This window comes from Rhinoderma darwinii, chromosome 2, assembly GCF_050947455.1.
Source record: "Rhinoderma darwinii isolate aRhiDar2 chromosome 2, aRhiDar2.hap1, whole genome shotgun sequence".
NCBI lineage: Eukaryota > Metazoa > Chordata > Amphibia > Anura > Rhinodermatidae > Rhinoderma > Rhinoderma darwinii.
In genome coordinates, this window is record NC_134688.1 from 17,598,188 (window position 1) to 17,619,006 (window position 20,819).

The window sequence follows — 20,819 nt, forward strand, 5'->3', positions numbered from 1 at the left end:
GCCTATAAGGCGCTGGGACAGAGTCCCTGCGCAGGCCGGCATTATGACGTCACTGCATCACTCTGGCCTACGCATGTATCCTGTCTGGAGGACGTGGAGCGCTCCGTCTGTCGCGGAAAAGGGGCTAAGTAAATTTATTTATTTTTGGGGGGGTTGTGTGGCATTATCTATGAGAGGGGGTCTGTGTATGTGGCGCTAGCTACAGGGGACGAAGTGGCACTATCGACAGGGGGCACAAAGGGGGTAGTATTACTGTGAGTGCAGAGTTACTGATGGGGCACTTTTGTGTCGAGCACTGAGAGATCATTATTACTGTCTGTTGCACTGTGGATTACGAGTTTAGAGGATGGGGTATAGGTGGGAAGGATGCTGGAAAAGGGTGAAACTTAACATGTCTGTCAAATTCTGCAGGGACGAGTCGTGGCTGGAATAAGTCGTCACAGCGGTCTTGGCCAATGGAGAAAAAAAAAAAGTAAATGACTAATCAGAGAAATCATCACCTGTGAGTCACTGGATATAAATGTGCTGTAATCACTTCTATAGTCTGCAGACCTCCTGCATAGAACTGGCATCTACCACTATATGGGGGTAATATTGGTCTTTGTATAGTGGTTTTTATTCACTAACAGTATGGGGGTATTATTCAGTATTAGTATGGGGGTATTATTCAGTCACTATGTGGTTATGGTGTGGTGGTATTATTCAGTAACAGTATGGTGGTATTATTTAGTCACTGTGGTTATGGTGTGGTGGTATTATTCAGTAACAGTATGGGGGTATTATTCAGTCACTATGTGGTTATGGTGTGGTGGTATTATTCAGTAACAGTATGGGGGTATTATTCAGTCACTATGTGGTTATGGTGTGGCGGTATTATTCATTAACAGTATGGGGGTATTATTCAGTCACTATGTGGTTATGGTGTGGGGGTATTATTTAGTAACAGTATGGGGGTATTATTCAGTCACTATGTGGTTATGGTGTGGTGGTATTATTCAGTAACAGTATGGGGGTATTATTCAGTCACTATGTGGTTATGGTGTGGCGGTATTATTCATTAACAGTATGGGGGTATTATTCAGTCACTATGTGGTTATGGTGTGGGGGTATTATTTAGTAACAGTATGGGTGTATTATTCAGTCACTATGTGGTTATGGTGTGGCGGTATTATTCAGTAACAGTATGGGGGTATTATTCAGTCACTATGTGGTTATGGTGTGGGGGTATTATTCAGTAACAGTATGGGGGTATTATTCAGTCACTATGTGGTTATGGTGTGGAGGTATTATTCAGTAACAGTATGGGTGTATTATTCAGTCACTATGTGGTTATGGTGTGTTGGTATTATTCAGTAACAGTATGGGGGTGTTATTCAGTCACTATGTGGTTATGGTGTAGAGGTATTATTCAGTAACAGTATGGGGGTATTATTCAGTCACTATGTGGTTATGGTGTGGTGGTATTATTCAGTAACAGTATGGGGGTATTATTCAGTCACTATGTGGTTATGGTGTGGAGGTATTATTCAGTAACAGTATGGGGGTATTACTCAGTAACAGTATGGTGGTATTATTCAGTCACTATGTGGTTATGGTGTGGAGGTATTATTCAGTATCAGTATGAGGGTATTATTCAGTCACTATGTGGTTATGGTGTGGTGATATTATTCAGTAACAGTATTGTGTTATTATTCAGTCACTATGTGGTTATGGTGTGGTGGTATTATTCAGTAACAGTATGGGGGTATTATTCAGTAACAGTATGGCGGTATTATTCAGTAACAGTATGGGGGTGTTATACAGTCACTATGTGGTTATGGTGTGGAGGTATTATTCAGTAACAGTATGGGGGTGTTATTCAGTCACTATGTGGTTATGGTGTGGTGGTATTATTCAGTAACAGTATGGGGGTGTTATTCAGTCACTATGTGGTTATGGTGTGGAGGTATTATTCAGTAACAGTATGGGGGTATTATTCAGTCACTATGTGGTTATGGTGTGGGGGTATTATTCAGTAACAGTATGGGGGTATTATTCAGTAACAGTATGGCGGTATTATTCAGTAACAGTATGGGGGTGTTATTCAGTCACTATGTGGTTATGGTATGGCGGTATTATTCAGTAACAGTATGGTGGTATTATTCAGTCACTATGTGGTTATGGTATGGCGGTATTATTCAGTAACAGTATGGGGGTGTTATTCAGTCACTATGTGGTTATGGTGTGGCAGTATTATTCAGTAACAGTATGGGGGTGTTATTCAGTCACTATGTGGTTATGGTGTGGAGGTATTATTCAGTAACAGTATGGGGGTATTATTCAGTCACTATGTGGTTATGGTGTGGGGGTATTATTCAGTAACAGTATGAGTGTATTATTCAGTCACTATGTGGTTATGGTGTGGCAGTATTATTCAGTAACAGTATGGGGGTGTTATTCAGTCACTATGTGGTTATGGTGTGGAGGTATTATTCAGTAACAGTATGGGGGTATTATTCAGTAACCGTATGGCGGTATTATTCAGTAACAGTATGGGGGTGTTATACAGTCACTATGTGGTTATGGTGTGGTGGTATTATTCAGTAACAGTATGGGGGTGTTATTCAGTCACTATGTGGTTATGGTGTGGGGGTATTATTCAGTAACAGTATGAGTGTATTATTCAGTCACTATGTGGTGGTATTATTCAGTAACAGTATGGGGGTATTATTCAGTCACTATGTGGTTATGGTGTGGTGGTATTATTCAGTAACAGTATGGGGTATTATTCAGTCACTATGTGGTTATGGTGTGGTGGTATTATTCAGTAACAGTATGTGGGTATTATTCAGTCACTATGTGGTTATGGTGTGGGGGTATTATTCACTAACAGTATGGGGGTATTATTCAGTCACTATGTGGTTATGGTGTGGGGGTATTATTCAGTAACAGTATGGGGGTATTCAGTAACAGTATGGGGGTATTATTCAGTCACTATGTGGTTATGGTGTGGCGGTATTATTCAGTAACAGTATGGGGGTATTATTCAGTCACTATGTGGTTATGGTGGGGCGGTATTATTCAGTAACAGTATGGAGGTATTATTGAGTCACTATGTGGTTATGGTGTGGAGGTGTTATTCAGTCACTATGTGGTTATGGTGTGGGGGGGACAAAAAAAGGCATTATACTCTTATATAGGGCTTTTTTTTATGATGGGGCGCCTAAAGAAAATTTCACGCAGGATGCCATCTATTCTAAGGCCGACTGATTGAAAGGAGTCTGACTGTAGGATCAGACTACACAGATCCGGTTTGTAGTCTGTAACCATGGTGACACATCTGCATAGCAGCTATAGACACAGTCGCAGGATATTTATGAAAAAGTTATAAAGTTAATTTTTTTTTCTATACATACATTAGGGAAATAAATAATAATAAAAAAAAGAAAAGAAAAAAAAGGCTAAGAATAGGGGGAGGGGGTATAAAAAGAAAGGTTCATAGTAAGGCCCCCTGCACAGATGGCAGATTTTCAGTCCAGATTTTCGGGCTGAAAATCCACAGTGGAAGACTGTTGCAAACAAGTGGATTAGATTTAAAAAAAGGTCATCCACATGCTGCGGACATATTCCGCACAGAAATCAGAGCATGAATGCATGCTGTAGATTTTCAAATCATTCGGTTTTGGATGTTCAATGTAGAAGGGGTGTAATCTGCAGCAAAATCTGCACAGAACACTTGCAGATTTTGCTGCAGAAACGTAGCGGAAATGCTGCTCATATGAAAAGGCAATTATTTTTTTTCCTAAAAGGGTAACTAAACTTTCAAAAAACTTTTGACATGTCCTAGTGACATGTCAGAAGTTTTGATCGATGGGGGTCCGAGCACTGAGACCCCCACCAATTGCTAAAACAATGCACAAGAAGCGTTTAGGTGAGCGCTATGCCGCCTTACTCGGAAAGCCATTGTAACGGTGTACGGACACAATAGAAAGTCTGTGGGTCTGTACACCGTTGCATCGGCTTTCGGAGAAAAGCCAATTTAGAAACCAAGCGGCTCAGCGCTCACCTGAGCACTTCTGCCGCTTCATTTAGTGATCGGTGGGGGTCCCAGTGCTCGGACCCCCACCGATCAAAACTTCTGACATGTCACTAGGACATGTCAAAAGTTTTCTGAAAGTTTAGCTACCCTTTAAACTTATTTGATCGCTCGCATCTGAAATATGATCAGTTGTTCTAGGCAACGTTCCATTTTTTTTCTACACCTACAATCATAGCTTACCCACCAACACATATTCCAAAATTGCTAGTGCAGAAGCCATGCACCGCCTCTTAAGGCTCTGCACTAGACATATGACAGAGCATCAATTTTTCCTAAAATGTACTTTTATACTTTTACACAATGCCGGACAACCTCCTTAAAAGAATTAAGATTAACAATTGGATTATAACCAATTCCAGGTTATTTACTGGCAAAAGGGAAGTAGTTGCGTCACAAATACATCTTTGACATTTGCCCCCTTTCTGGTTCAATCAGGCAACATAAGATTTAGATAATCAAGAATAGGAAACAAGTCACATAAAATAAAATAAACAGCAGTCACAATTGGGTACTTGTGGAATTAAAATCCCTGGTTACCCATCATTCAGTAACTACGATGAACAAACTGCAATGAAGAATACAATTCTCTAAATATAATTTAGTTAAAAAAGCCAAAAAAAAACAAAACTCTACAAACATTCCGAACACCAAATCTAAAAAGACATTACAATAAATAAAAACAGCATAAATATGGAACAAAACAAAAAAACAACATGTAAAATACTAATCTAACCAGTGGCTCCTAGGTATTAACCCTTAGATCTTCTAATTCCTAGAACCACATTTCTGCTGAACAAAAATACAGAACCACCAAAAAAAACAGACAGAGCTTTATTCTCTTCACGCTGCCGCATTCGTTATATAGTAATTTTCAACATGTAAGAACTTATCCAACACCAGGGGGCGCTAACACTATACAGCTATTGGGCTGTTACATAAAGTAAGAACAAAACAATGTAAAGGGATGAAGAATGTTGGACTACCTACCAAGCAGAACATTAAACAATTACTGTGTCTTGTCCGCCCAAATTCACTCATCTACCACAAATACATCCAGATGCAGGTCTACTAATACCTCTATAGTTAAAGGAAGTCTCCATTATAGAGAATACTGCATTATGCCTAGTGCAGAGCCTAAATGTGCGGTGCATTGCACAGGGATTCAAAAAGCACCTAAGAGAGAATGTTTGTGTCATGCCCCGCCCCCTTAGGCACTGCACTAGACATAATCGTATCAATTTTATCTGGAGTGTTCCACTAATTTAGCGATACATAAGATTGCTACATTTGAATCTCTATGCAGGCACAGGCATGTTTCTTAGAGAGACTGGCTAGTATAAGTCTGAGAAAGGGGACAAAAGGTGAAGAACCCCTTTAAAAGAACAGGTGCAGTATTTTAAATGAAAAATATAGCCACATAAATACTCAAATTCTATTAAAAGGGTTCATGCATGGACCGAAAAGCATTAGCAGTGTAGTTACTGCAGTATGGGAGTACACACACTAATATACATTCCGGTCCCCGTCGCGCTGATTATGAGATTTTCATAGATTTTTATAGTGCTGCCGGGGGGGACCGGAAGTCTAGTTGCACAGTCTTCCTGGATGACGACAACTCTTCGTCATGTGACTGGCCCCGCTGTATTCCATGTACTTGCTGTACTACCGCTACAGCGAGTACTGCGGGGCTGGCCACATGACGAAGAGTCTCATCATCAAAGGAAACTGTGCAACTGGACTTCCGGTCCCCCGGCAGCACTATAAAAATCTATTCAAGTCTCATAATCAGCGTGACGGGGTACCGGAATATATATTAGTAAGTGTATCACATACTGCAGTGACTACACTGATAATACTTTTCGGTCCCCGCATAACCCCTTTAAAATTGATTTGTAGGAAACCATACATTTCTTCAATGCCCTATAAACCAGTTTGTGGCATAGGCTCCATTTTCTAAATTTTCATTCAAAATTATTCTTAAAAATGTTTTTAAACAAAGGTTCACCACCCAAAACTTTTTTCTTTCCCGCTTATAAATGTATTGATGGGTCCTTATAAGGTTGATTTTTTTAGAATTCCTCATAACATGTAACAATTCTTCCTCCCTTGGTCCATGACGTCATTATTCAGGCAGGCTCGTAGTCAAGGACGGTAGAAGTATTATTTCCTGTTACAGCCCCAGTGCCCTATGCCCTTCCAACCAATGGCCAGCCAGCTTCTCACACCCATGGGAAATAGCCGATTTTGCCTGTAGATGTTGCTGCACATTTCCTCTGCATCAGCAACTGTATTACATGTAGTCATTCAGCTCAAGTTCACCTAGGCTACCAACTGGAGCCCACCCCTGTTTGTTAGCAGCTCTCCACTTTGGCTCATAGACAGGGGTCCCATGCCGCCTATATGCCCTAACCCATATGAACAAGGGCTGTCCTTGTAAAACAACCCCTATAATTGTAGCACCCATCACATTTAGTAAGAAAACAAAAGTTTTTGGTGGAGAACCTATTGAAACCATAATAAATAATATTAATAATAAAATATAAAATAGTAAAAATCTCACATAGCACATTTCCTGCGCTTCCCGTGAAAGAGCCAGATTGATCAGATGGAGACTGAGAATAATTTTGCAGCTCCTTGTAGGTATTTGGTTGCGGTTGACTGAGGTCCTTTGGTGAACCTCTTGAAGAAGGCAACTTAGTTGGAATTGACTCATTGCTAGAAAATACTTGTTTTGAAATAAGTACTTCTTTTGTTGGAGCCTGTGAAACATGGAATGTATCACCAACGGACAGATCTTCAGGTTCTTCTGAATCCGTAGCTGCTGCTTCTTCTTCCAGACGCGATAACCGGTTCTGATAGTCCGCACTGCTCTCTTCAGTATCAATCATGGTCCTTTTTACGGTTTCTTCTTCCACTGGAAGTTTTCCTTGCCCATCAAAAGTATATTTTGGTTGATCTCGTTTGAATATTTCTTTGGTCACATAAGTGTCCTCAGCTTCCGCAGAAGACTTTCTGGTTCCGTTTGAATATGTATCCTCCAAATCAGACTTCGTTTCCACAGAGTGAGATGGGGACGGCATGTTTTGTAAATCATAACTTGGCATTTCAAAGTTCTGTACAGTAGAAATGCTCCTTGTGCTTTGTAAAGTTGGAGTTACTTTTGGCTTTTCATAGATCTCTTCTTGTTCCGCACTAGGCTCATTGATGGCTGCTTCGTGCTCTAGTTTCTTCAGTGCAGCACTGAGATCATTGTCCTCTTTTCTACTTGGCACTGTGGTTTTCTCCACCACTTCATTATAGGGTGGGTATGACTGAACGGTGTAACTTACATTGCGCTCCTGAGGTGTCTCAAACGCATCATCTTCAGTTGGGATGAGGTGTTCAAAACCAATTTTGAATGAAGTTTTCACAGGACTTACGGTGTTCAGTGTGGATCCTTTTTCAGGTTGGTCATTAGGATCTTCATGGACCGGTGGCGTGGAAGCTTCAATTTCAAGCTTATTCAGTGCCGAAATAAATTCTTGATGTTCATTCCCTTTGGGAGCAGAGGATTTCTCTATAATCTCTTTCATCTCAGTCAATGGTGGGTCCTCACTTGACAAGTTTGGTTCTACTACTTGAGGTTCATCATCCGATTTGGTGGGTAGAGATTCATATTCTTCCATAAGCTTCTGAAAACCAATTTTGAATTCATTTGCGTTTTTTGCCGGTGCTGCGGTTCTTTCTACGTTTTCTTCAACTGCTTCTCTTGAATACCGTTCAAGGCTTATAGCCGGCATATCTGCAGTTTCTTTCGCAGGGGATGGTTTGCTACTCATTTGAGCAACTCGTTCATAAAACCCTGTAGCAGGACGCTTCTTTTCTGACGAATTCATTAGAATTGCGGTGGTCATTTTCTTCTGGTCCAAGAAGTCAGGGTCCTTAGAAATCGGAATGACTTCACTCTTCAGATGTTCAGTGTTCGTAATCTTGGGAGCTTCTAAAGCTTCTTTGGTTAGTTTCTGAAGCGCGCTTGAAAAGTCTTCAGCTTGGTTGTTCTTATCTACCAGTCTCTTATCAACGAATTCCATTACTTCATCACCAGGATGGACTTGATCTTCTTTAGCATCCACTTGCTCAGCCCCATAAACCGTAGGAGTTTGTGCTAACCAAGAAGCTACTCTCTGAGAAGTCTGTTCTTCCTCAGATAGGCTGTCAAATGAACTGGGGAGACTATGGTCTTCTGCAGCAAACTCTTTAGAATTTCTTTGTTTAAGGTCAGCTCGGGTGGGCTTGTTTCTGTTTAAGGCATCTGCAAGGATTCTATTTGGTGATGTTTCTACATCTGCCTTAGACCAATTTTTGTCTTCTACATTCCAGAAATGCTTTAAGCTCCGAAACTGGGATGGGTTGGACATCTGTTCTCTTGGAATATCATGAATTCTATCTTTCAAGGGCATTACTTTAAAGTTGGCAGACTTTGGCAAGTCTTTTCTTTCTTTGTTCTCAAGTAAAAATGTTTCCTGTGTTTGGAAGTTGCCACTCACTGGTCTAGAAGAGAATGGCATATTTTGGGCGACTGGAAAGTTAGTTGATGGCGCTACTAATCTACCTTTCTCTACAGGTGAATTTTTGAGAAACATGGAATTGTATTTTGTATCGACATTATACTCTCCAGGAGAATACTTGGAACGAGTCCGATTTTCTGGATATGGTTTAACAAATGTGTCTGTATTGTCTCCGAAATGGACATTGGGGAACCTTTGCACGGTCCTTGGCTGTGCCAATGAATCTTCATGCTCTGAAGTAAACAGACTTTTCCACTTTGGGGCATTGTCACTATCATGGGTCACAAGCTTGGGCTCATCTTCAAATCCATGATAAGATGACTGCATATTTGTTGCCCTATCAGGATCCAAGATGTCTTCATTGCTGGAAACATAGACTTCTCCAGGTTGGCAAATGGTAGAACTGGATCCATAGTTTATTTTACCATATCCACCATAACTCTTTCCAAACTCCAGTGGTATTTCACTTTGGTAAGTATTTTCAATCTTCCCTCTTTGGCCAAGGAACCTTGGCTCCATGGGAGCATCACCCATGTCGAAGTCTGTGGGAAAACCAACATTAACTGTATTTCTAGAGGCTACTATACATCAGCATCACATAGTATTACACACATTCTAGATTAAAAGTAATTAGATTTGTGAAGCAAAACAACCAAAAACACATGCAAAAATATTAATACACCCAGATTAAAACAGGAATACAGCAAAATTCAGATAATCCCAAAATACCACTGGTCCGGCACGTTCCCAAGCAAAGCGATTGAAATTATGGATTCGGAAAATGCAGAATATCGGAAATCCGAAATCCAGGATGCCAAAACGATCATTTTGATTAATACATTGAAAACCATAAAAGTTATCTACACATTTTGAATACATCAATTATCTTGGTTCTAAAGTCATTAAATCATTCGGACAAATTTTTAACAGATGGGGACAGTGTCCCTTTAAATGCTTATTAAACGGTCTTATATAGGTTCTACGTCTGTATCAGGCCCTGCTATCACTAGTGCTCACGTATCCATCTCCTATAGCAAAAAACAATAGTGCAAATACGTTAGGAAATATGGTGCTCAAAACACGAGCCACATCAGCGTATTGTGACACCCCACTATTGTAAGAAGTTTAGACTACTTATATTAAGCAGGCAGAGGCTACCTACTTCTAAAGATCAATGCAGAGTAATAACCTACGTCATTGGAGGTCATAGGAAGACCATTATATGGAACCCCAAATTTGGGTCATTGCTCGATTCTTTTGTCCCTTTGGACAGGTCACCCTATATATTATGTGCACTTAAAGGGCTGTTCCATATAAACCAGGATCCTCATGCTCGCTCAACATAATAGATTAGTTTACCTTTTTCTTGATCCGAAGAGGTAGATTTTGAAGGCTTCTTCACTACGCCATACAGAGGTTCTGTACCTACAAAATAAAGCCAGTGGTTTGTGAGTGGAGGGAGCTATTACGTGTATTAGATAGACCAAATAGAAAAAATGGCCAATTTATATACAAAGTCATTCATACATTAGTGATATAGCTTCCATTTTCAAATCAGATCGGTTCCTGTGGCCAACAGCCTTGTTTATTTTTCCAAACTTTTTCATTAAAAAAAACAAAAAACACACCCAGTAATGCAAGAGGTTGTCCACTTTGGATTATCTTTTTATGCTAGAAGGATTCCCCGTTGAGAATGTGTAATTGTGATTGAATCCTGCAGCAAGTGCTCAATTTCCCTGCAGCGCCACCACAGGAGCAATGAAGCATTGCACACCTCTCATTGAAAATAAAGAGTCCGTCTGTGTAATGCATGGAAATGCTGGGTCCTCCAGAGTCAGTGAAGCCCTTTGAAGCTGCTCGGAGGACCCGTGCCCCTTTATTCAGTATTTCCTAATAATGTTTTTGCATATGGATTTTCTAGCATACAATCCCTTTAAGCAGTAAGATATTGCTACTTTTTAATGAACTCAGGACTGTAACATCCAAAAATAGACAAAAATGCATTAAAAAAAAACAAAAAAAAAAAAAAAAACTCTTCCACACATGGTCACAATTAAATTGATAGGAACCAATAATATCCAACCGTGTACGCGCTCTTTTTATTTATAGGTAATTCGTTAAAGTCTAAAGCAAATATTTGACTTAATACATATTTTGTACATATTACGAGATACATAAGGTCTTCTAGCCAAGAGCTCCATTTTGAGTTCTACAGAGTCGTCAAGTTTTCAGTAGACACATCTCTAAAAGCCCCAGACTTTGTAGGAGGAAGAGCAGACAGAGAATCATTGTGGCCCCTGGGAAATAGTGGTTATGGGCCCCTTAAAACTCACAATACAGGAGTTTCTGTTTTTTGTAATCTACTTGCCATCTTAATTCCTTACTGGTACCCCGCCACCAGTCCTCTGTGCATTGGGATGACTAAGCCAGACTGGCATTACTTTCATAGTGACATCACGTCACATGGCCACATCATCTAGTGTCCACAAAACATTACATCCCTATAGACTAAGAATCGATTAAGTGAAAGTTACTGAGATCTATTGCCATGAGACAATGCAGCCATATGACACAGCGTCACGGTGGTCTAGTCGTCACACCAGAGTGCAGGAGACCGGTCAGGAATTGAGAGAGTAATTATTTTACATCATTCCCTCCACACAGCCATATAGTTTAATGTTAAAATCTGGCCTCCCGTAGCCACCACTAGGGGGAGCTTTCTGCATACAGATTTATAAAGCGCTCATTTAACTCTAGCTGTATGAATATGTATGCAGTGAGGCCCTTATAGTGGTGACTGCAGACAGCTAGAATGGTTTAATAATTAAACAGAGTTGCGTACAAGAAAAAAATAAAAAATAAAAATGGTGTTCCAACCTCTGTAAAACTTTATGGTTCAGATTCCTCTGGGCCAAACTAATACCCTGAGCCTTCGAGCAGTACCCAGTTGCCTGAATGGTCAGTCTGCTCCTGGTAATAGGTTAAGACCATCATACAATGCCTAGTGTAAAAGCTACAAAAGTACAAGAATGCAATTTAAAGAGGCTCTGTCACCAGATTTTGCAGCCCCTATCTGCTATTGCAGCAGATCGGCGCTGCAATGTAGATTACAGTAACGTTTTTATTTTTAAAAAACGAGCATTTTTGGCCAAGTTATGACCATTTTTGTAGTTATGCAAATGAGGCTTGCAAAAGTCCAAGTGGGTGTGTTTAAAAGTATAAGTCCAAGTGGGCGTGTATTATGTGCGTACATCGGGGCGTGTTTACTACTTTTACTAGCTGGGCGCTCTGACGAGAAGTATCATCCACTTCTCTTCAGAACGCCCAGCTTCTGGCAGTGCAGATCTGTGACGTCACTCACAGGTCCTGCATCGTGTCGGCCACATCGGCACCAGAGGCTACAGTTGATTCTGCAGCAGCATCAGCGTTTGCAGGTAAGTCGATGTAGCTACTTACCTGCAAACGCTGATGCTGCTGCAGAATCATCTGTAGCCTCTGGTGCCGATGTGTCCCCGCTCGTCTGACACGATGCAGGACCTGTGAGTGACGACACAGCGTGATCTCTCGAGAACACGGCTGTGTCTGCACTGCCAGAAGCTGGGCGTTCTGAAGAGAAGTGGATGATACTTCTATACCCAACGCCCAGCTAGTAAAAGTAGTAAACACGCCCCGATGTACGCACATAATACACGCCCACTTGGACTTTTGCAAGCCTCATTTGCATAACTACAAAAATGGTCATAACTTGGCCAAAAATGCTCGTTTTTTAAAAATAAAAACGTTACTGTAATCTACATTGCAGCGCCGATCTGCTGCTATAGCAGATAGGGGTTGCAAAATCTGGTGACAGAGCCTCTTTAACAGACACTGAACCAGCAGGTAGTACTGTGAGATATGAGCTCGGATATCTGCAGAATTTTGAGTGTAGCTCTGGGCTATGCCCCATGATGAAAATGAACATCAATACAAGCGAAGTTACTCTACAGGAGATGTAGACTGATATACACTATTTAGTTGTAAACTTCAAAAGATGACTAATTAAATAGAAATATATTTGTAAAGCATAATGATATTAAGACATTTAGGAAAACTGAGCAGCGATTAGAACGATCTACCGCATGAGCCAAGTTAGGAGGAGTTTTCTGAAGTTTAAGTATTGATATCATATTAATAGTATACGCCATGAATGTGCGATTGGTGCAGGTATGACCTCTGGGACCCCCACACACAGTGCAGTGGCCCATTCATTGTCATGTTCAGTGGGATTCATGGTGGTCACAAATGGATACCATAAACTCTAGAAGAGAACAAAAATCCTTCAACCTCTTTCCCACACATACGGTGGAGGTCGTGTGGGAGGGGGGGGGGACGAGTATGGAGCGGGCTCATGGGCTGATCCCACTTGATAAAACAAGCATGTTGGCTGTATGATACAGCCGACACTTCAGTGTAACAAGCGACGTTCCGATCATTTTAAACTAGTAGATGCCACAGTCAATAGCAACCAAGGCTTCTAAGCCGTTAGAAACAGGGGGCGGTCCGCTCTGATGTTGTATCCCCCATCCCTGCGATGCAAATCCGGGGTACCCATGGTTGTCATGGCAGCCTGGCGGCCTAATGCAGGCCATTAGATTTGCCAATTTTGTACTCCAGGGTTTAATAGGAGCATGTCAGAATCACCATATACTGCAATACATTAGTATTGCAGTACATCGTGCAAGCGATCCAACGATCGCTGGTTCAAGTCCCCTAGGGGAACTAATATAAAACATTAAACAAGAATTCTATAAAAATAAAAAATAATTTTTTAATAATTTCTTTTTTTTATTATTTTTGTATTTGTGGAATGGGGGAAAAAAAATAAAAATGTTTCTGCGGGTTTAATGTTTTTTTTTTGTTTTACGGCGTTCGTGCGGGGTAAATAATATATTGTAATAGTTTGGACATTTACGGACGTGTCGATACCAATTAATTGTTTCTTTTTTTAATTGGTTTTGGGGAAAATGGGAAAAGGTGGGTTTTTTTTTTTTTCCAAACATACAAGTATATGCGTGTGCAAAATTTAACAAAAAATACAAAGACACACACCTTTTCCCATTTCCCTCAAAACCAATTCCAAAAAATAATTAATTGGTATAACCACGTCCGTAAATGTCCTAACTATTACAATATAATATTATCTACCCCGCACGGTGAACGCCGTAACAAAACAAAACATTAAACCACCAAGAACGCAGTTCTCCCATTCTACAAATAATTTTTTCCCAGTACATTATATGGTACAATAAATGCTGCCGTGAAAACTACAACTTGTCCAGCAAAAATCAAGTCCTGATCCGGCTAGATCGTCAGAAAAATAATAAAGTCATTGCTTTTGAAATCAAAATCTGAAAAATGGCTACAGAGGGAAGGGGTTAAACAGATTCCTTCAATCCCTGTGGGATTACATACATATATACAAAAAGCAACTAGGCCAAAGCTCATTGGTACCTATAGACTTTGTCAGACAGAATTCCAAACAGATTAGATATTAACCCTTTAAAAAAAAAAATAAATTCACTAACCAGGATAACTCAAATTCTGCCTACTTAAAAAAATCAAGGCGTAAAAACCATGACTGCCCCTCCCACACCCCAAAACATAGAACATAAAACTCTAAATTTAGAATAATAATTCATTACTATTGAGAATAATACGAGTATTACCATAATGAATTAACATGGTGTTAAGCAGTGTTAAAGCATACCAGTATACCAGTACAATTGTTGCCAGGTTTAGACACAGCAGTGGGGGATGTGCTTGTTGGAATACATTCAGTAGAGTGTATGCATGCACAAGTGTTACATAGCTGATTTGTGATGCATATCATTCCTTATGTAGCCCTTACCAGCAGAATCAATGCTTTTCGCAGGGTAGCTTTCATCTAAAATTTCGTATACTCTGTTCTCATTTATTCCTTGGCTTGAGTCTTCAAGTTTCTTCTCATGTTCCAAGATAGGAGCTGAATTTGAAGGTGTTTGAATAGTTAATGAAATGTGTGGGTTCTTTTCAAGAGTACTTTGGCCAAGAACTTCAGTTGAGTTGTCACGATCCGCACCAAAGTCAACGTATTGGGTTGGTTTAGACTCTTCGTAATGAGGATGGTCCGTAAATCCAAAGTCCAAGTCATTTTGATAGGAATTAGGGTCAAGGATTCCAAATTCCCCGACTTCCATTGGGTGATTGAATTCTGGGATCGGAGTAGGTGGTTTCTGGAGAACCTTCTCCGAGAACCTCACTTGTTTTTGTCTGTCTGGGGAGTTTTCGGACGATGTAAGTTGGTCTTCGAATAAATGAGTCTGCCCAACTTCCAGAATCGGTGAAGCCGGCAAAACCAATTTGATCGGTTCGACATTATGAGGAAATCTTATGCTTTCTGAGTCTGTCGAGCTTGAACTTGACCTACGTTTCAAAATTCCTCTACGTTTGCTGGGGCTGTTAATAGAGTCCTCTCTCTGGAGTGATGAGTTGGAGCGGTTAGTAGTCTGGCCATTAACCAGTTTTCTAGGTTTTGGCACTGGAGGTTGTTTCGGTAAACGGTCATCTCCAGCGTCCTGAGAAGTCTGCCTGCCACCGATAGGTGATGGGTAAGGTAATTTCACACCGTATTTAATTATCGATGACATGATGTCTGCAAAAAACATGTAAATAAGGGCAAGGATGAAACAATAGACTGCATGCATAACTTAAAAGCAATGCATTGATGAAGCATAGATACATGGAAGGGAAATCACAAATAATTTCAGACAGCATTGTTTCCGGCTTTTATTGGGTTTGGTTTTTAAAGAGTTGATTATACAAGAAGATGACAATGTGGGTGAAAAAGCATAAACTGAAGCCGAAACACAATATACAGGCCGAAAATACAGACTTTAGACGTAGCGGCAAAGAATTTATGCATAGTCATTCCAGTTATTATTACAATTATATAGTTCATAAGACAAATCGACACAAAAATCATCATTTGACTGTTGTATGGAAAGCAGCAGTTTCAAAAAGACCCAGATAGAAAGTTCTGGGGTAATATTTTTGAAACCATAAGGTAAGAAAGGAGATGGAATAACCCACTATAATAAACATAAAAAAGACAAAAAAAAAAACATAGGCCGTCTAATGTTGGCCATAGGGCTGAAGACCCAACCTAATTTTCGGAGGTGTTCATTATCGAAATGTTCATGACAATATATCAGGTGAATAGCTGGCGAGGGGAAATGACGGGTCATCAGCCCCGGGTACTGGGCAATAAGCCACTTCGTCTTGACAGGGTAGTTAGATAAAGGGCAAGGAGCACATTTTATGCCCCAGGTCAAGCAAAGACCTAGGACACGACTCTATATTACAGGATTTATTTTTTGAGTTTGTCCATGAAAGGTTTCGTTTTAAAATGTAAACGGGATTACAAGAAATCCCCACCCCCCAAAAAAATGTAAATTAATAAATACTGCTGCTCTCCAAAAACAAGAATAAAGCCTTTATGACCAAAGAAATTCTGGCAAATGTTGGGCTACCACGTGACAAGTAGCTGTTGAAGGGCTCGTATGAGATTGGAAAAAAAAATAATTGGATCCCTTTTTTTAGTAGAAACAGCGCCACTCTTGTACATGGACTGTGTCTGGTATTGTAGCTCTGCCTTATTTACTTCAATGAGGTTGAGCTGTAAGGGTATGTTCACACGGTTAACAAAATAGGGAGCTGTTTCAAAAGGGAGAACAGCCCCTGATTTTCAGCCGTTTTTTAATCAATAAAGCGTTTTTCGCTGCGTTTTTTATGGCTGTTTTTGGAGCCGTTTTTCTATTGTGTCAATGAAAAACGTCTCAAGAAGAAGTGACATGCACTTTTTAGGGGGCGTTTTTTTACGTGTCGTTTTTCAAAAACGAGGCGTAAAAAAAAACAAAAAAAAACGCCCTGTCTGAACAGAACGCCGTATTCCCCATTGAAATCAATGGGCAGATGTTTGCAGGCGTTCTGCTTCCGATTTTTCAGCCGTTTTTCGGGATGTTTACAGCCCAAAAAACGGTTGAAAATAGGGCATGTTCACACAGGCTAATACCAAATGTAGCCATTGACAAGAGTGGTGCCGTTTCTACAGATAAAAAAATAAGTCCCTTTTTTTTACGAATCCTGGACAACCCTTTTAAAATGAACTTATGTTACAGAAGTAAACCAGAAACACGGGGGCCTTATATTTACATAATGATTGCAAATCATTTTCATGATAACATTATATCAACTCACAAAATACAATTAAGAGTCCAGAATTGTTGGAATGATCATACATATAATAATCATAACATAATTAAGTACATGAAGTAATTGAGTCAATCATACAGTAGTCAATTTCAAATGATTGCTTGTGATAAATATCACACACACACACTCCGTATATACAGATCTGGAACCAGTGTCATCAGTCCGAATATATTTCAGAGTCCAATATTCAAAAAGGTTAAAATTAAGACTAAATGTCCAAAACATAAAAAAAAGGTTAAAACAAAAACCATCAAAAATAAAAAAAATTGACTATTACAGTGAACAAAAATCATACTTTATTATATATTTCTATACCTAGTACACATTTCTTATCTGTTTTTAAGCAAATTTAATTGACATCTTTTAATTCACAATCAGATGTTAGATTTCCTTTACTTATGCAGATTAGTAAATGCCTCTTGTACAATGATTAAAGGAACACTCAAAGCAATACCGATGCATCTAGTGCAGTATCTTAAGGGGCGGGGCAAGACACAGGCATTCTAAACACCAAAGAGAATGCTTGTGTCATGCTCCGCCCCCTCAAGCCCTGCACTAGCCAAAACACAGTGCATCACTATTGCCTGTAGTGTTCCTTTAATTGCATATTTTTGCTCAGGGTAACCTTGTAGCCTAAAAAAATAAATAAAAGTAGTGTAAGTGGGTAGGCTTATTATTCTAAGTAACATTGCAGTCTCCCAGGCTTAGCGAATAGGGGGGGGGGGGGTTGTCCCAATAACACGATCCCTATGCTCGATCATATGATTAATAGATGAAAAAATACGAAGAAGAAATAATTACAGATATGGAACAGAATGGATAAGAGATTTGACTTACCATTTCTCATTCCTTCTTGCCCATTTACTTGGCCAGGACTCGGTTTCTTCATCTCATTACGAAGGTTGGTTTCATCTACTAAACCTTCGGAGTTGAATGGATTTTTTCGTTGCTGAAAAGACGCATACAAAAGAACAGATGTATTAAAAATGGTGCAACTTGTCATCTTCGCTCAATCAAGTCCCTATTTTATATACTTCAAGGAACAGTTGTTGAAATATCTTGAGCTTTCAGACTGCACTATAGACACAATCACATGCTCATACCCACCAAAACTCCCATCATCTAACTACATAGAAGAAAGATTAATCACCACAAGTGACCGCAGCCCTAAATTTGCCTGCACTAAAAGTCTAAATCTCCATCCTGTAGACCGCAGAGCGCAGGGATCCCAGAACTTTGCTGCTTATCTAATTACGTGTCAATATTCCCACATTTTAAAATAAGCCCACACTCAAATCCTTTCTACACAATGAATTAATCTACAACTACGTTTCTCAAGCTTCTCTATGCAAACAACCACTTAAAGTTCACGATGTGAAAGGTCTGTCAGGTAACATTCGATATATGGCTTTGCTAAGTAGACGAAAGGACATACAGGATCTGCTAAACTTACAATTGTTAGAAAAAGTGTCCATAATGTTACTACTTTTAGGGCTTGTCCACACGTAGCGGAATTGCTGCGTTTTTTTTCCATCCGGAATTGTGGACGGAAAAAATGCAGCAGAATACAGTAGCAGCAAAGTGGATGAGATTGAACAAATCTCATCCACACGCTGCGTAAATACGGCCCGGAAAAAAAACGCTCAGAAACGGACCTGCGGTGCAGAATTTTATTCCGCAATATGTCAATTGTATTTGCGTAATCGCTGCATATTTTCTGCGGGTTTTCCCATTGAATTCAAAAGGAAGGTAAAACCCACAACAAATAGCAGTTGTTGCGTTTTTTGTGGCGGGTTCGCAGCGATTCCATTACAAAAAACCGCAACTCTGGGAAAAAACAAAAACCACTATACTTACCTAGGAGTCTGTTTCTTCTTCCAGGACAGCTTACTGGGATGACGTTTCATCCCATGTGACTGCTGCAGCCAATCACAGGCTGTAGCAGCGGTCACATGGGATGAAACGTCAACCAAAGATGCCGGCTTGGTTGACTTCAGAGGGCCGGCCTCCTGGCATGACGCTTCTCCCATGTGACCGCCGCTGTAGTGGACTCCTGGGATAAAACGTTATCCCAGCAGGCCGGTTAATGTAGCAGTTTTCCGCAGTGGACATTCCGGGCTACAAACTGCACCACAGTTCGGTGCGTTTTTTTGCCCGGAATTCCCTACAGCGCACAAGGCAGATACTCTGCATGCTTTAATGCAGCGTATCCACCCTGCTTGAACCCGGCCTTACAGTTAAAATTTATTGGAAATGTGAGAATTCAAGTCTTTTCTTACAAACACAAAGAGAGAATCTTTGGCAACTGATCACTATTACTTCTTGAACAAGAACAGTAATGGGGTCTTACTAAACCCCATATATTCTAACTTTCAACCCTTTGCACAAAACTATACAGACGGATGTGGGTGAGCCCTCCCATTTTGGATTTCTTGAAGAAAGTTAATAGATTTATTAACGGTAAACTAGTCCTCCCTGGGGTTTGCTCCCCAGAGAGAACTCTGCTGTGCTTGGTGGAGAAGGTTTTCGATCTTAATGAACTGGAAACAAAAAAGGACCATTAAGCAATGGATCACTCAGGTGAGATGCTTGCGTAAACATACTTCCGTTCTCTACAGGCACCCAGGGTGTATTTTTTTTAATACATTTTTGTGAACAATTGTATATTATTGTTCCATTCAAAAATTTGTTCTGTGGTAGGTTTAATTTTTTTTTTTATGTTTAGTTGATACAAAACCAAATACAAAATATACTTTAAAAGAAAATATGCTATAAAAGTTTTAGGTTTGGAGTCGGGAGGGCTTTTCTGGTTTGGGTTTTTGAAAACCTAATGTTAAAAAAAAAAGAGCAAAAAAATATAGTAAAGAGAAAAACTTCTACATGTAAAAGGATAAAAACATTAGAAGTCATTCCATAGACCATGCTCACCTTTGCAGGAGAAGCAGTTCCATTCTTCAGGATAGCTTTGTCTGTATCTGGAGTGAGCATGTTGACTTTTTTTGCGCTAATCAAAAGACAAAATGTTTCATATTAAAAATGACAAAAATACTAAAGAAGACTTACTAGTCGAATATAGTTAAAAAGGAGTCTCATTCTTCCCTATATAGCAGTTTGGGAGGTGAAAATGTGTTTGAAAAACGAACATACCTATATTCCCAAAGTCAGCGCATCGTGACCATACAAAAGTGCTTTTATTCCTCCAGGTGCCATATGCAAATGAACACTGAAGAGTCCTGCAATCCAGGAAGTGTCGTGCATACTAAGCAGAAACCATGTAGAACGCAGGACACTTCCTGGGTTACAGGACTCTTTAGTTCTCATTTGCATATAGCAGCCGGAGGAATAAAAGCACTTTTGCATGGTCACGATGGGCTGACATGGGCAACATAGGTATGTTTGAAAAACGATATCCCTCACTTTATAGCGGGATTAGCGGTTTTAGAGACGAAAATGTGAAGAGTCCTTTGCATACTATATGGCATCATGAGGATCGAATTCACTTTACTTGGCTCCTTATTACCACATTCCAAATTTATAGCGACCATTGATCGCATTCAAGCCATTACGGGAGAAGCTTATCTAGACTTATTAGCCAAATATCCATACTTCAAAATAGCAAAGTCAATACAACCCGAAATAAGAGACTTCACTATAGATATGGATTCGGCAGATGTAGCAGTTACGTGAAGTCCTTTAAACAAACATTTACTACTCAAGAGTCATATGATACTTATCTTTGGTTTGCTAGGCGTGCAAAGTTTATTTTTGGAAAGGACAATGTGAACAGAGTATTTATCAGTGACTCAAAGTGTCAATATGGGGATAAGTCAGACCCAGGGAATAACCCAGAAAGCTACTACGGCCAGGCGGCTTCTTTGGAAGAACACCTTTGTCCTAGTATGCTC

The 20,819-nt window shown here is 40.0% G+C and overlaps 1 protein-coding gene across 1 annotated transcript in view; it reads right to left on the reverse strand.

Moving 5' to 3' along the window:
* Positions 1–20,819, reverse strand: part of SYTL2 (synaptotagmin like 2) — a 67,351-nt gene that overhangs the window by 28,283 nt on the left and 18,249 nt on the right. The window contains exons 5-7 of the mRNA XM_075849940.1: positions 19,843–19,918; positions 17,752–17,863; positions 9,985–10,050 (exon numbers count right to left, since the gene is read on the reverse strand). Of these exons, the coding sequence (XP_075706055.1) occupies positions 9,985–10,050; positions 17,752–17,863; positions 19,843–19,918 (254 nt within the window). The remainder of the gene's footprint in view (positions 1–9,984; positions 10,051–17,751; positions 17,864–19,842; positions 19,919–20,819) is intronic.